Source organism: Hirundo rustica, chromosome 3 (assembly GCF_015227805.2).
Source record: "Hirundo rustica isolate bHirRus1 chromosome 3, bHirRus1.pri.v3, whole genome shotgun sequence".
Classification (NCBI taxonomy): Eukaryota; Metazoa; Chordata; class Aves; order Passeriformes; family Hirundinidae; genus Hirundo; species Hirundo rustica.
In genome coordinates this window covers 106006178-106021260 of record NC_053452.1, presented here as the reverse complement: position 1 = coordinate 106021260, position 15083 = coordinate 106006178, and the positions used below count along the sequence as shown (strand labels likewise).

Genomic DNA, 15083 nt, shown 5'->3' with positions numbered 1-15083 from the left:
CCGAGCCCCCCTGGGCTGCTCTGCCTCGGCTCGGGAGCGGGTCCGCCTCGGCCGGGACCAACGGGAAGGCGCGGCCCCACGAGAGCCCCGGCGGGCCCGGCGTGAGCGGCTACAGAGCAGCGAGCGCTCCGCCCCCCCCCACACCCGAAAATGGCGCGCACACGGAAACGGGCCCCGCGGGACGCGGAGCGCGCAGGCGCCGCACTCGCGGCGGCCGCTCTTCCGCCCGCTCCGGCCGGTCCCGCCCCGCTCGCCCCGCCGTGCAGGGATCGGGAGCTGTCCCAGGTAACGGGGCGCCGAGCAGGCGAGGGGCGAACGGAGGGGAGAGAAGGGACGGGTGACCCATGCCGGGCGAAGATCCTGGCGGGAGCTGTCCGGGAGAGCTCCGCTCTCCGGACGGCCGGGAGGGAGGGAGGGGAGGGGAGGGCGGCCTGGCGGCCGCAAGGCGGAGCAACGGCTGCCACCCGCTCCTCCCGCTGCCTCCGGCCCGGTGCCGCGGTTGCTGTCGCAGGTGGCTCTGCGGGGTCCGTTAGCGGTCGGAGCTGGCGTTTGTCACCCGCCGCCCAGCGTGAGCGCCCCGCCGGGTGTGAGCGCTCCCGTCGGGTGCCCGCCTCTGCCGGCGGAGAGCAGGAGCGGCGGCCGCCCGGGCGTTCCTGCCGCCAAGGGACCCGTGTCTCTTTCGTAGGGGGTGGGGGATCCTTCCGGGTCGTGCGGTGTTGGAAAAGCAACAGGTAATCGTGAACGTGGGGGGATTTCTGCCCCTCTTAACGTTTTCGCTGTTCGTGGAGGAGGCAGAGCTGCCCTCTGTGCCGCAGTGCAGTTCTGGGCTCCTCAGTACAAGAGAGTGATGGAGGTCCACTGGAGGGCTGTGAAAGATGATTAAGGGACTGAAGCATTTCTCTTAGGAGAAGGCTGAGGGAGTTGGGCCTGTTCAACTTCAAGAAAAGACTGCTGAGAGGGACCTCAATCTGTATAAAGGGAGGGTGTCAAGAGGATGGACCAGACTCTCCTTGGTGGCGCCGAGCAATAAGACGAGTCGACAGGAAGAAACTGATGTACAAGAAATTCCACCCGAACATGAGGAGGATTATCTTTACTTGCAGGTGAACACGAACTGGCACAGATTGCCCAGAGAGGCTGTGGATCAGCCTTACTGGAGATATTCAGAAACTGCCTGGACACAAACCTGTGCTATGTGCTCTGAGATGACCCTGCTTGAGCAGGGAGGTTGGACCAGATGACTCGCTATGTTCCCCTCCAGCCTTACCCATTCTGTGATTCTGTGGGTTGGGCAGTGCTTCTCCAGTGTTTAGATGGGATGGTACAGGCTTCTTGTGCACTGGCTGCAAATATATTACGAGGGGAGCTGTGAACGTCAGACATGTAGTCTAACATGGAACATCTGTCTCAGATAATCCCAAAAATGTAGAGCACCCCACTGCTGTGTCTGAGGCTGGGCTTCTGACTTCAGCCCTCTGAAATACCTCCCTTTAAGTACAACGGATACTGTTGTACTTCCTTCATTATTATTAACTGCTAGTGTTAATTTGTAATTTTATTGCTATTTTTGTGACTGTTAAATGTAATGTGCTATACATCAGCTGCAGACCTCAGGTGTTTTCTTCCTGTTCTTCCCTTTGCTTCTTCCCGTGTCCTGTGTTCATCCTGCCATAGATCTGCTCTGATGTCTTTACCTCTGTTTTGCCAGCTGGGTGAAAGGCAGGGTTATAGCTGGGCTGAGTCCAGAGTGTTTTAAGTGAGTGTCCCACAAGACAGATGGGACACCTTCCTACCTTATGTGGATACCAGGCCAGCAAGGGCTGCTAGAAAGCCAGTGATGTGGCTTTGGTGACAGCAGGTTGGTTGTGCCAGCTCTGGATGAGCCAGGCTGTGACCAGCCAGGGAAAAGGGAAAGAGTTGTGGAGCTCCCCTGTGGTGAATACTGTGGAAAGATAGGCCATTGATTTAATTGGAACATGGTTGAACATCAGTGGATGCAGCCTCTGCCTTCCTATCCTTTGATATATACAGGGTAAGTACTTTCCTACTGTAACATGTAGCAGTCCTTACCGTTTTATTCGGGACATTCGGGGCTTGCATTTTTCTTTCATGCTCTCATATGCCTAACAACTGCTTGTTATAATTTGTAGTGATCCTTTGATTGTTTTTATAATTGAATGTCTTGCCTTTATTTGCTCCCAGTTATGGGTCCAGTTTTTATTCCTAACTGTATACTCTTATGTTCCATGATAGTGAAGTTTATTTTCTTCAGTACTCTTGATTTCTCTTCCTGAATGACTGTTGGATTCTTGTTTGAAATATTAACTTTGTCATCACAAGTTTCCATTGAACTTTCCATAGTCTTACTTTATATTGCAATATACTAAAGTATATCTTATACTTTAGTTTTTAAATATGGTGCCTGGTCCATTAAAAAATCCTTTTGTTAATATTTGTCAGTAATGTCCATTGTTGGCTTCTCAGTAGTCTCTTATATATTTTAAAATGTATTGATGTATGTTTTTGCCAGTTTGTTGCCAGTACAGTATTACATACTTTAATAACCTTCATACAGGTTGGATCGGCTGCTTTTCCTTTGCCTTGAATAGTTATTCTTGAACTGTTGTTAATGTTAGGGTAAGTAGTGCTGAGACTGAAGGCAATGATTTTTTCAATTAAAAACTTAATGTAGAAAATTAAGGGTGCCTTGATGCAAGAGCTTTGGGAGCAATCAGTGTAAAAAAAAGAACTTTTCTTGTCAAAAATATTAAGATGACATGAAGACAGAATTCAAATATGTGTCATTTTCTGTGTATTTATTTTTTAAAATGTTGATTATTTCTTCCTGTGCCTTTTAAAACCTTGTTTCTTGTAAAATCTTATTAACACAACCCTGTGGTTGTGGTCGGTTTCTCGCTTACTTTGGCTTTTTTGTGCTCAGGGAAGGTTCTGCATCCACTGATATTTGTCTTAATTTCTGAGGGTTCTTAATGCAGTTTGGTTGCAGTTCCAGTTCAATTTTGTTCGCAGTACTAGCTCTTCAGCGGTTTTGAGGTACAGACTGTTCTGTCTTTTGCCTTCCTCATAGTTAGATTACACGAGATTGTTTTGTTCTGTTTTCTGCTCTTATACTCTTTTCCTTAAGTGTTCAAATAGTATTGCAATGGAACTCATAGCCCTCACCTTCAGTTTGGATGCTATTACTTACAGCATTTAAACCTTATGTTTCCCTTTCTTTTTAGAGGAGGATTTTAATGGAGCAGCAGATTGAGCAAAAACTTGTCTTCATATTTGCATGATGGATGCCAAGAGCTTGAAGTGACTGTTTCCTTGTCTGAGTAGTCTTGTCATGAAGACATGTTTCTGTAGTAAACCAAGAGTTGCATAGCAAAAGGTATGTAAGCTGAATCATGAAGTGTATTTGCTCCTTGATGTCCTTGTGTGTGGTATTAAACTACATACATAAAGTGGAAATGACAGTTTTGCTGTAAATACTTCATGAGGATCATCATTGTAATAGTAATAGTAATAGTAATAATAATCATCAGTAATAAGCATCATCATCCTTCTCCTCTTCATCCTCTAATATTTGGTAAAGAAATCCCTGCAATACAAAATTATTGCAAGAGTGTCAGATGGGAAGTTTATTGCATTTCTGCGTTTACTTTGAATTTTGTTCATTCCACATAATGGAAAGGGATTAATACTGTCTTTTCTTTATCTTTTAGCTGCTGTGTCATAGAAAATTAATGAGAGGAACATAAGACACTGTATTTTATAAAGCAGTCAACAAATATATAGACTAGAAATGAGATATTATTTGTAATGATGTAGGAAATTTTGATGTCTCTTATAGTAAAAGCTGTTCTTTGTGATGCTTGGTAGTATAAGCTCCCAGTAGTATTCAGACAATAGTTTGACCAGAACATTAGGCTGACACAAGGAAACTGCTCAGAGAAGCATCTCTTTCTCTACAGTGACCCAAGCATACAGATCTGCATGGTGAAGTGCTTAGGGAGCTCACCTAACTAACATTAAAAAAAAAAAAAAAAGTTTTTCCTGCATTACTTTTTAGTAGAATCAAAGACTTGAAAGACTTGAGGTGATTTTTTATTTTGTTTTGTAAAGAGCTGCTTGGGCACAGGAGGGTAAGACAGAATGAGAAGAGAGAAGAAAGACTGCACCTCTCCATTGCGGCATGAGTTCTTGTGACTCAAGTTGTATTTCAGCAGTCTTTATTTCATTGAGTTCTCTGTAGACTCTCCAAGTAACTAATCTTGAAACATTTACAGAGAAAATGTGGAGCAGGACCCACTGAGAAGCTCTGGGAGGGCCTGAGTGCTTTGACAAGGTGACCCCTGGGGTCATGAGGCCGTGCACTGCACAGCTGGACGTGCTGTGCTGACCCACCCAGCTTTCTCACAGAGCATGTCACCTCCCTCCAGGAGATCAAGTTAGGAACTGTTAGGCTGACCTGTATGACTTCTCTCCTGGATCATCACATCTGTCCCGAGGGACAAGGAGGTCCTTGCTTGTTGTCATCACCTGTATCCATGATCTGGAATCTTCTGGCCTCCAAGCCCCCAGTGTGTTTAGACATGTGTTACCAACTTTGGGCACACTGCCTCTAATACTGGTCATTCTTTCCTGCACCCCACACATTTAAAATAAAAAATAAATTATTAATTTATTTTTACAAATAAGCAGCCTGTTCTTAGGCCTTATGTCAATGTGGTGATCTTGCTTTAGGAGTGAATGTTAAGTACATTTATTGCCTCTGAATTTTGCTTGAACTGGTGACGTGCATTAAAGTTGGTTGTCATGTTTCTTAGAGAGGAGCTCTAGATTAAATTCCAGCAACAAAGCTGAGTAGGAGAACATAATCCATTATAGAAAAGTGTTGATGTCATAAAATTGTGCAACTGATGTTAATTTTAGCCTGTTTTAGATACTTACCAGTAGCTGACTTAACTACTGATGAATAAAAAGATTGTATAATGCATTTGTGTAAATAGCACCTTGCTTCTACTTAGGGCAAGTGTGTCAAGTTCTGTGCTTTGTGTAGGGCTTTGGGTCTGTAGGTATGAAGAACATAATAGGTATTTTTGAGGGAATAAAAACCACGCCATAAACTTAGGATTACAGAAAATACAAGTTTTTTGTATGTTTTAGTAAAGCCTGTTACTTTTGCAGGATTTGTTTCCAACCAATCCTATTAGTGCTGTTACAACCTATTAGTGCCTGTGTGTTATTTATTGATTTGTAGAGGAAATTTAGACACGTATCCTCCATATAGAGAGAACAGTTATCCTTTATTAGGAGCATTTTGTTTACTGTGATTATATTATCACTACCTTGTCTGTAAGAGACAGCACAGGAACAGTGCTATGAATCTAAATTTTCCTTTATTCTACTTTTATGTGTTCTTCATATTAATTTTCTCAGCTTTTGTCAACCACAATTAATTTGGTTTTGCCTATGCAGCTGACTTTAATCAAACCTGCTTATTATACTATGTTAGTTATATGCATTTTACCACTAATCTTCAACTCCATTGCTAACCAAAAAAAATTCTTTGAAGTATTCCAAAGTCTAATGTACCAAGGAAAATAGAATCAAAGTTGATTTTATTTTTAATCAGCACATTCAGCTTGATTAGAATAATGAGGCTGTGTTTCTTTTGTTTTGTTGCAACTCTTTCATGGTAAGTGTAGCCTTAAATTACTGAGGTTTCAGTTCTGGAAAAGTGTTTGTTGCAATGTTTGCTGAGACTTTAATATTTGTTTTACCGAAGTAAATAATTTGGTATGTTTGTGCTGTCACCTGTGGGTATGTTTTCACCTAGAATTCTGAAACTTGTAATATTTCATTACTTTCATTTTTCAGTACTCATGGGTAAGAGAAAGGAAGAAAGTGTTTCAAATTCTGGATCCCAGAAAAGGCAGAGAAGAGAATACACAGATGTATGTATTGATGAGAGTAGTGCCTCTTCACAGTCGGTAAGTAGCTTAAAAAGTCACAGAGACAAAGATATAAGGAAAGTTCTGTACTTATTGAAATAAATGTCTGGGATGTAGGCATCAGTAGAACCGAGATAAACTAGGAATACTGTCTGTGATGAGGACTTCTGCATGAGGTTATAACCTTTGGGTCATCTAGTTATAATAGTTGATCACAAACCTAACAATATTCTGATTTAATAGAATGAATACTACTGGAATTGTCAGGTAAATGAAGGAAATGGATTTTGATAGAACTATGGTATATTTCATTTATGGTTATAGTAAAACCAGACAAAATATTTGGAAAGCTTTACTAAAAGAAGTGCCAAATACTTGTTCTGCACAGCTGACACTTTCAGATGTCTAAAAAAATCTAGTGTTTGAAATGAAAATTTTGATGGAAAAGAAACTAGAAAACAGGAATATATTTTTTTTTTTTGCTTTTCTTTTAGTAGTTGTATTTTAGTTTGATAGAAGATTTTTAAAAAATGTTTTTTGAGATTGCAGATGCTGTACTGTGTGTTTAGGCTAAACATTAGGAAACATTTCCTTACCAGTGGTAAGACACTGGACCAAGCTTCTCTGGGGGGTTGAACCTGTCTGGGTGCCAGGTGTGCACCAAAACCACTCTGTCGCTGCCCTGCTCTCCTGGGCAGGGGAGAGAAAATATAACTAAAGACTTATGGTTGGGATAAGAGCAGAGAGAGATCACTCCCCTGTGACTGTCATGGGCAAAACAGACTCAGCCTGGGGAAATTAACTGAATCTATTTAAAAATCGAATCAGTGTTTGAGAGAGAATGAGAAATGAGCCCAAATCTTAAAACACTTTCCCTCCACCCCTCCTTGGCTCTTCTTCACACCCAATTTTCTTTTCCCCCCAACAGCACAGGGAATGGGGGCTGTGGTCAGTTGTCTCTGTCACTTCTTCCTCTTCAGAGGGAGGATTCACACTCGCTCTGTGCTCCAGTGAGCATCCCTTCCACAGGATGCAGTCCTTCAGGAGCAGCCTGCTCCAGCATGGATCCCCATTGGGGTCACAAGTGCTGCCAGCAAACCTGCTCCGCTGTGGGCTCCTCTCTCCATAGGCCACAGACCCTGCCAGGAGCCTGTTCCAGTGCATACTTCCCAGAGAGTCACAGCCTCCTTTGGGAATCCACCTGCTCCAGCATAGGGCTCTCCATGGGCTGCAAGTGGATCTCTGCCCCTCCTTCACTGACCTTGGTGTCTGCAGAGCTGTTCCTCTCACATAATCTCACTCCTCTCTTCTCTAGCTGCCGTTGCTGCAATTGCAATTTCCCTTTCCTGACGCTTAGCCTGGAGGCACTACCACTGCTGCTGCTGGGCTCAGCCTTGGCCAGCAGTGGGTCTGTCCTGGGGGTGGCTGGGTAATGGCAATGGCTCTGTCAGACAGGGAGAAGCTTCTGGTAACTTCCCACAGAAGCCACCCCTGCTACCCAAAGCCAGTACAGCTTCCTACAGAGGTGGTTAGTGCCCCAAGCTTGTCAGTATTTACAAGACGTTTGGACAATGCCCTTAATAACATGTTTTGACTTAGTCAACTGTGTGGATCTATTGTCTTGGTATTTTATGTTGTATTGATGATAAGTTAGTAATAGGGAAAACTGAAAGTTACTATGTGTGAGGATCAGCTTTGGTGACTTTTTATTTTCTTACATCACTGCTCTACAGCAATCAATTTTACACTGTCTCATGAAACCCTTCTGTTTTCTTCTGGCTTGTAGCAGCCGATGTTTGATATCATACTGTCATTTTAATTCTCATTGCATTTAAAATACATAAACTTAATCTCATTAAAATGCTGCCTAACTTGAGTTTTAATTGTTCATTCTTTAGCCTGACGGTGAAGTTGGGATAATTGAAAGCATCCAGCTGAAGAACTTCATGTGCCATTCAAATCTGGGGCCTTTTCAGTTTGGATCAAATCTCAATTTTGTTGTTGGAACCAATGGAAGTAAGTATTAATTGCATAGTGTCTTTGTCAAAGAACACTTCTGTTAATAATGTAGAAGATGTAATTTTTACTTGAAAAAGAATTGCTAACCATCTTTCAGGCATGGGAAAGGATTTACTTTTGAAATAAGGTACCACACAGGTTTATCGCTGTAGTTAAAGGCTGGTGAATTAGGTCTTAGCATTGGATATTTTGTAGAAGTTAATGTGAATATAGACATTTTAATAGCTAAATAATGCATAAATTTTTATTTGAACTAAATGTACTTACATGTGTGTTATTAAATGCCCTGTACTTGTCCAAGTGCCTGCAGTGCCTGTCACTGAGTTTGGAGGAGCCACAGTGCTCCTCCAAAGTGGGGGGTTGAAGTACTGCTGATAGTTGCATAATGCTGCATCTGAACCACATTCAGCAACATCCTGCTTCCCGATGTTTTCATCTTGCCAAGGACATCCAGAATTTTCCAAAGCTGTAGTAGTTAACCTGGTTAAGGTGGGGAAGGCGGGTCCTCTCTAGGTTGGCTCTCGGAGGAAGGTGCGGGTGTAATTGTGAGCAGTTGCCGCTAGATGGCTCCCGCAGCCCGGGGGTGAGCGTGGTGCTGAGTGCACGGACCAGGCGGGGCTCACGGCCAGCAGTTCCGTCATGTCATTTCATGTCATTCATCATATCATATCTTATCAGCCAGCATTACAGAGTACTTCAAAATGACAACCTTAGCCCAGGCCCCAAAGATGAGGAACACCAAAGCAGGGAGCACATGCCATCAGGAGGGTGTTACATAATGCAGCTCTGAGAACCGGCACAATGACTCAGAGCAAATCAATCAGCATTGTGATCAGCAGCTATTAAACTAATATCATGAATGCTTACAGCAAATTTATTTTAAGATGCTCTGGTCAGTTATATCAACCCTTTGAGCCCCTCATTGGGTGCTAGAAAGGACTGACATCATTTAATCCCTTTGGGCAACTAAATACCATGCAGCCACTCACTCACTTCCCCATGTTCCCCATGGGATGGGAAGAAGAATTAGAAAAAGGTAAAACCTGTGGTTTGTGGTAAGAGCAGCTTAATAATTGAAATAAAATATAATAATTATTGTAATAAAAGAAAGAGGGAATAAAATTAAAACCCAAGAGAAGCAAGTTATGCATAATATAGTTGCTCACAACCAGCCCATCGCTGAGCAGCAATCAGTGGCTCCTGGACAGCATCCCCCAATTTATGCACTGGGCATGACATTCTATCGTATGGAATATCCCTTCGGCCAGTTGGGGTCAGTTCTCCTGGCTGGGCTCCCTCCTGCCTTCTTGTGCACCTCCTCACTGGCAAAGCTGTACGCAAGATTGTACGAGCTACTAGGTAGAAAAGGAACTCTATCCCAGCTAACACAGGATAGTATGGGGCACATAGAAACTATTATAGGAAAAAGAAGTGATACCTCTTTATATGACCACTTCTTCTGGAGAAAGAATTAAAAAAAAAAAAAACCATGAATTTTGAAAGAGAGCTTAAAAACCTTTCAGATGGGTAAATAAATGGTAATGTGTGTTTGACTTTTTTTGCTGTGTAGACATTTTCAGTAAGAAAGGAAAAATTCCTTCCTTCTGACCTATGATAGGGTAAATGCAAATTATTAAATAGAAGTAACAGAAGTTTGAGTCGGCATGTTGGGTTTTCTTAGGGAGAACCTTGAAAATGGCAGATACTTTACTAGAATTGTCGTTATTTTATATGTTCAATAAGGACAGAATTTGGACTTCTAATGCATGAGTATATAAGGAGTCAAAAAACTGTAATATGGGTGGACTAGAAGTTACAGTATCTTCTCTTTAAAACAAGTTCAATGCTTCAATTACAGGTGGAAAAAGTTCTGTTTTAACAGCACTAATTGTTGGACTTGGTGGAAAAGCCACTGCAACTAACAGAGGTTCCTCATTAAAAATGTTTATTCAAAAAGGAGAGACGTAAGTAAAACTTGAAGATTAAAGTTGCAAATGTAGTTCAGTGATTGCCACTGAGGTTAGCTTGTGAGTTTTCTGTTTATGCTAAATTTCTGTGTCTCATGGGATCCACCAGACTCGAATAAAAAGCATAATGCTGAGGAGACCACAGTTAAACCCTTCCCCTGCAAAAAAACCCCCCAAACCCTAAAAAGAAAAAAACTCCAGAAGTTTTGCCACTAGTATACTATTATTTCTGAATGTTGTAGTTTGAAACCAACTGGAAATTAAGCTCCAAACAGATGGTCTCTTTCCTCTCCAGTGAGAGAGGGATAAAGGTAGAGATTACAGGTTGAAATAAAAATGTGCTGAAAAAAGCCATCAACAATATAAGGAAAACAAACGCTAACAGCAACAATATTGATAACAATAGTGTATAAAAAAGGGTGGTTACAAGCAAAAATACTCACTGAGTCTGACTGAAGGCGGCTGTACCACAGCCCAAGTCGTTGCATCTCCTGAGACAAAGAAGAAAATGGCAAATGGTAGTGTCTGTGCCTGTTGTGAAAGAAAGGAACAATGGTGGACAAATCATCCTCACCCACACTCCCTCCCCAAGCCCAAGACAAGAAAAATAATGACACACCAGCCCCACAGTAGGACTGGAGCCACTGCTTCACTCACCATCCACCTTCCCTGGAATACAGGAACAAAATGGTGTTGCTTCTACTTCCAGTTCTCCTTCTCTTCCAGATGAAGCTGTACCCCCAGGGATAATGTGTGGGGCATTGAATAACAACATTCAGGTGGCTCTTGGCTCTGCTCCTCCCAGTAATGGCAAAAAAATTAACCATGTCCGACCAGAAACTGGGATGCTGAACTAGCTAACATAGTGATGTCCTTTGTATTCCCTGCTCTCATGTATTACTTCCACTCTGTAACTGAATATCCTACAGAAAAAATGGAGTTCACTAGAAAAATTCATAGGTGACTAGTTATTGTTGTTTTGCAAGCAGTGAGGGTAATTATTTTCCAGTCTTTCTGGTGAATGAATATGCACTATAAAGACCTTGACTTACAGCTGGATATTTAAACACGCAAGAAGTGGATTCATATCTGCTTTGAGAGTGTGGATAACATGTTTAGGGAAACCAATAAAAATATAGGAGGTTTAGGAGTTTACATTTCCATGAAGCTGTTATTCAGAGTCCCAGCCTTTTCCTTTCAAACATGCTTAACAGTAAAATTGTTGGCAGTACATGCCTAATGTTTCAGCACTCAGTTGAGAAACAGAAAATAGGAATTTGGAACTGAAATCACGTCTCATCTTTTCTAGAAGAACACCTTAAGCATTCTAGTATAGATTACTTTGGTTAGGCTGTAGGAGCCAGACAACTGTTTTAGACAGAAGCCAATTTGAAAAAAGGAGAACTACCAAAAAGCAGCTTGATTCTGCAATGTAAAATGAGGGCACTCAGATGAGAAGGGAAGATAGCAAAAATCTTCTCTCATAAATATTTGGTTTTGGCTCATTATTTAGGTGAAGCATAGGAGGTGCCAGCAGTCAGTGTATGGTAGCAGTGTGTCTGTCATGGTAATGGAGAGGAGGGCTGGAGTTTCTGGCAGTGTTTGATTCCATACCACCCACGTCACGGTGGGGCCGTGGTGTCAGCACACGGGGCAGAAAGCAGAAGGGTCGCCAGCTTTCGCTTTTGCCAGGCTCAAGGGAGGGGGTGTGGAGGTTTCAGGGTCAGCCCACCAGACTTTGGCCCTCTCTGCCACTGGCATTCTGTCTTGGTTTAGAGACAGATTTAGGAGAAAATGCTCTGAAATGAGTGTTTCCTCTAAAGTGAATGCTGTCAGTAACCCCTTTTGCCAATGAGAAAATAAAAACCAGTGAGTGAAAGTGAAAAAAACCCCATTTATTAACTAACACAGTGCCTGCACAGCACAAAAAAAAGATTGACTAAATGCTAGATATTGAACTTTCAGAACCTCAGAACCTTACCTCATCCCGTCCCCTCACACAGACACTCCTACCCACCCACAACAGAGCAAAAACTCAAAATGCCAGGGGAAGAAATAAACGGGCTGGCCACATCGCAGAGGGGGGACAAAGTGACAGCTGGCTTTTGTCTCAGGGAAGAGGAAAAAGTTCATGTAGCAGCTTGGGCAAAACCTGTTGAACCTCTGGCACTGGTGCCCTCCTCACAGCAGAGGAAGCTGGTGGATTTTGGTGTTCTTTCTCTCGTCGGTTCACCTTTGCCTGAGGTCTCAGGCTGGCTGGATGGCCCCGCTGCCGGTCTGAGGATTATCTGATTTCAGACCAAAACCAAGCTGAAACAGTTCAAGAAAAAACAGCAACAAAATAACCTGCAGAAGGATTGCTGCTGCTGTCCAGGGAAAAGGCGTGGTGGGGGGAAAAAAGGAATCTTGCTTAAGCTACTGAAAATGGAGTTAGCTAAGCAACAGAGTAACCACCGCTCTCCACAGCATCCTGCGCTCTGCGGGGTGAGTCTGAACACGAAGTCCACACAGGAGCCCTCAAAGGCTCCTGTCTCTCCTCTTGACCCACCTTAAAGCCACAGCAGTCATTTCTGAGCATAAAGCAGGCAATCCGGAATAGAGCATCGTCATAAAATCCCCCCAAGACGCATCCCCTTTCCTCTTCCTCCAAACCACGGCTTTTCTAGTTTCGTACTGAAACAGCGCTGGTAAGCCCAAGATGCCACTCAGAGAAAAAGGAAAGGGAGGTGATGCCTTGAATGGCTGCATAGAACACAGACTAGACAGTGTTAAAGGAATAAAACAGACATTTATTAAAAGGCTTTCAAAGGATACACCTTGGGCAGTACAAGAGCCTGGCCGAGACTACACGCAAGATGGACAGTGGGTCACGAGTTTTCACGCTTTTATAAGTTTTGGTCCATTTCCATTTTGGGGTCAGTTGTCCAATTACAGCTTCAGGTTGTGAAGTCCCATCCTCCCAGATTGCTCTCCTCAATTTGCTGTGGTTTATACTTTTTGAGCCTGAAGCTGCAACAGTGTCCTTGGTTCTTAGTCTGGGAAAGGATTGTCTTATCTGACTACCCTGTGAAGAGAGCTAGCTAACACTTCATGTGAAGTTCAGTGTTATATACTAATGTAGTACAGAATCTGGAAAATAGAAAGCTAAAACTTAAGGCACCAGCCAAGCCCCAGCCACAGCTGCCATGACTGCAGCAGCCACCGGAGCCACTGCAGCTGCTGCAGCAGCGGTGCAGCACCGCTGCTGCCAGAACTGCCAAGCACTCAAGTCCCACCCATGCACAGTCAGGCCCAGGAAAAGGCCTGGCCTGTTTCAGAGCCCTGTCAGGTCCCACCAGGTTTTGTATTGTCCCTGTTTTTCCATTGCTTTTGGGCTGATGAGCATCCCTGACGTAGTGCCTTTGCTTTCTCGTGCACTAGCTTTACGATCCAGCATGAGGCCGGTTGGCATTTTGACTTTGTCCGGGAAGCCATGCCAGGTGCTGTCTTGGGGAAGCATTTTTATTGGGTGGTGAATACCCTTCTGTGGGTAAAACACTCTCTGTTTTGTACACTCTTATTAATATTGTTGTGGTTTTTGAGATTTTGCGGTAAATTTTAATTCTGTTTTATAATCTCTCCTGTTGTTTCCTCCACTATGGGAAGGGGGTGGAGGAAAGGTGTCTTGTGACCTGTAGAACACATGACAATTTGTGTGGAAAATTAAAATGTTTTGATTTTTTGTCACTGTTTTTGGATTTGAGATCAATTTCAGTTGTCTTTTTTATTATTTTTGTTATATATTTTAGTTCTGCACATATTTCCATAACTTTGCGAAACGAAGGAAGAGATGCATTTAAACCAGAATTGTATGGTACCTCTATTACTGTGAATCAGCGCATTAATCAGGATGGAAGCAGAACTTACAAACTGAGAAGCAAATCTGGTTGGTGGTAGTTTGCTTTGTTCTCAGTCTTAGAAGTTTTCTATACTTTTTCATGTTTTTCTTTTCATAAAATCATTCAAGGATGATGACAATGTCCGTTTTTCTTTTTTTGTTGTTTTTTTTCCCCAAACTAAGACTATTTTAATATGTTAAAAATATTATGCATTTAGTGATATGTATTATTTAGTATATCAGGTGTTATATTATGTCTTTGTTTTTACAAAAATCTGCTTGTGTGATGAGGCTGAACGTAATTTTTAGTCTTTTTTGATGTTTTGTTGAATTTGCTGGTTTATCTAAATTCTGTCACAGAGGGTTTATGAGGCAAAGAAGGATTTCAATTAGAAGTCTTTCTGTGCAAATGCAAATATATTGAAACAATAATAAAAAGCTCCTAACCAATGCTTCTTATTTAGGACTAAATCTGTGTTACAAGAAGATTGATCTAATTTTTTACATTTTCTACAATGAGCAAAATACTGGGTGATTGTACTTATTGATATTTTTCCTTTCTTTTTTTACCACTAGGGACTGTAATTTCTTCAAAGAAGGAGGAACTTGTAGGAATACTGGATCACTTTAATATACAGGTAATTGTTGTGGTGTTTAAATTCTGTGCAATTTAAGAAGATGTTGGCATGTGATTTTATAATTTTTCAATTAAAAAGAAATGTACTGTTCCTTAAAGGAGAGAGTTTCACCTCTTCTATGTTATTTAAAGAAAAAATTCATCAGGAAAAGGAAAATTGAAATATATACCTCATGCAATGCAGAATAGGATTTTGTCCCAGACAGATAAGTATTTGCTGTCATCTGTGACCTGTGAGTCATGTATCCTGTTGGTAAAAGTCTTTTGTATCTGGGGAGTTTTTCTCTGCTGATTATTTCAGTTCTTGCTGTTTCCGAAATTTGAGTGTGATTTTACTGCCTAAGTGATTAATAAAAGATCAGGTACTGCATATGAAATTTAAAATATTCAACATACCTAGAATTTCAAATAATAGAAATGTCTGTTAGTATGTATTGATTTTATTTTGTGGCAACATCTGTAAGAATATGAGTCAATTAATTGCATTCATTGCAATACTTTGATACAACAAGAATTTCCAATGCTGATTTTGTTAAATAAATGGAACTTAGAGGTACTTTTTAAATAGAAATCACGTGTGCACTTGGAAGCAGTTCCTTAGTTGTTCTTGCTGTGGTTCTATT

The 15083-nt window shown here is 42.0% G+C and overlaps 1 protein-coding gene across 4 annotated transcripts in view; it reads left to right on the top strand.

The window, feature by feature from the left end:
- Positions 1 to 201: 201 nt before the first annotated feature.
- Positions 202 to 15083, top strand: part of SMC6 (structural maintenance of chromosomes 6) — a 37159-nt gene continuing 22277 nt past the window's right edge. The window contains exons 1-8 of one of the 4 annotated variants that reach the window (XM_058419953.1): positions 225 to 285; positions 909 to 2032; positions 3243 to 3394; positions 5887 to 5999; positions 7859 to 7976; positions 9838 to 9943; positions 13735 to 13871; positions 14400 to 14461. In XM_058419953.1, coding sequence (XP_058275936.1) covers positions 5892 to 5999; positions 7859 to 7976; positions 9838 to 9943; positions 13735 to 13871; positions 14400 to 14461 — 531 coding nt within the window. In that variant the 5' untranslated portion in view covers positions 225 to 285; positions 909 to 2032; positions 3243 to 3394; positions 5887 to 5891. Of the gene's footprint in view, positions 286 to 699; positions 2033 to 3242; positions 3395 to 5886; positions 6000 to 7858; positions 7977 to 9837; positions 9944 to 13734; positions 13872 to 14399; positions 14462 to 15083 lie in introns of those variants that run through there. The other 3 variants (XM_040059674.1, XM_040059676.2, XM_040059675.2) reach the window with 3 other exon arrangements.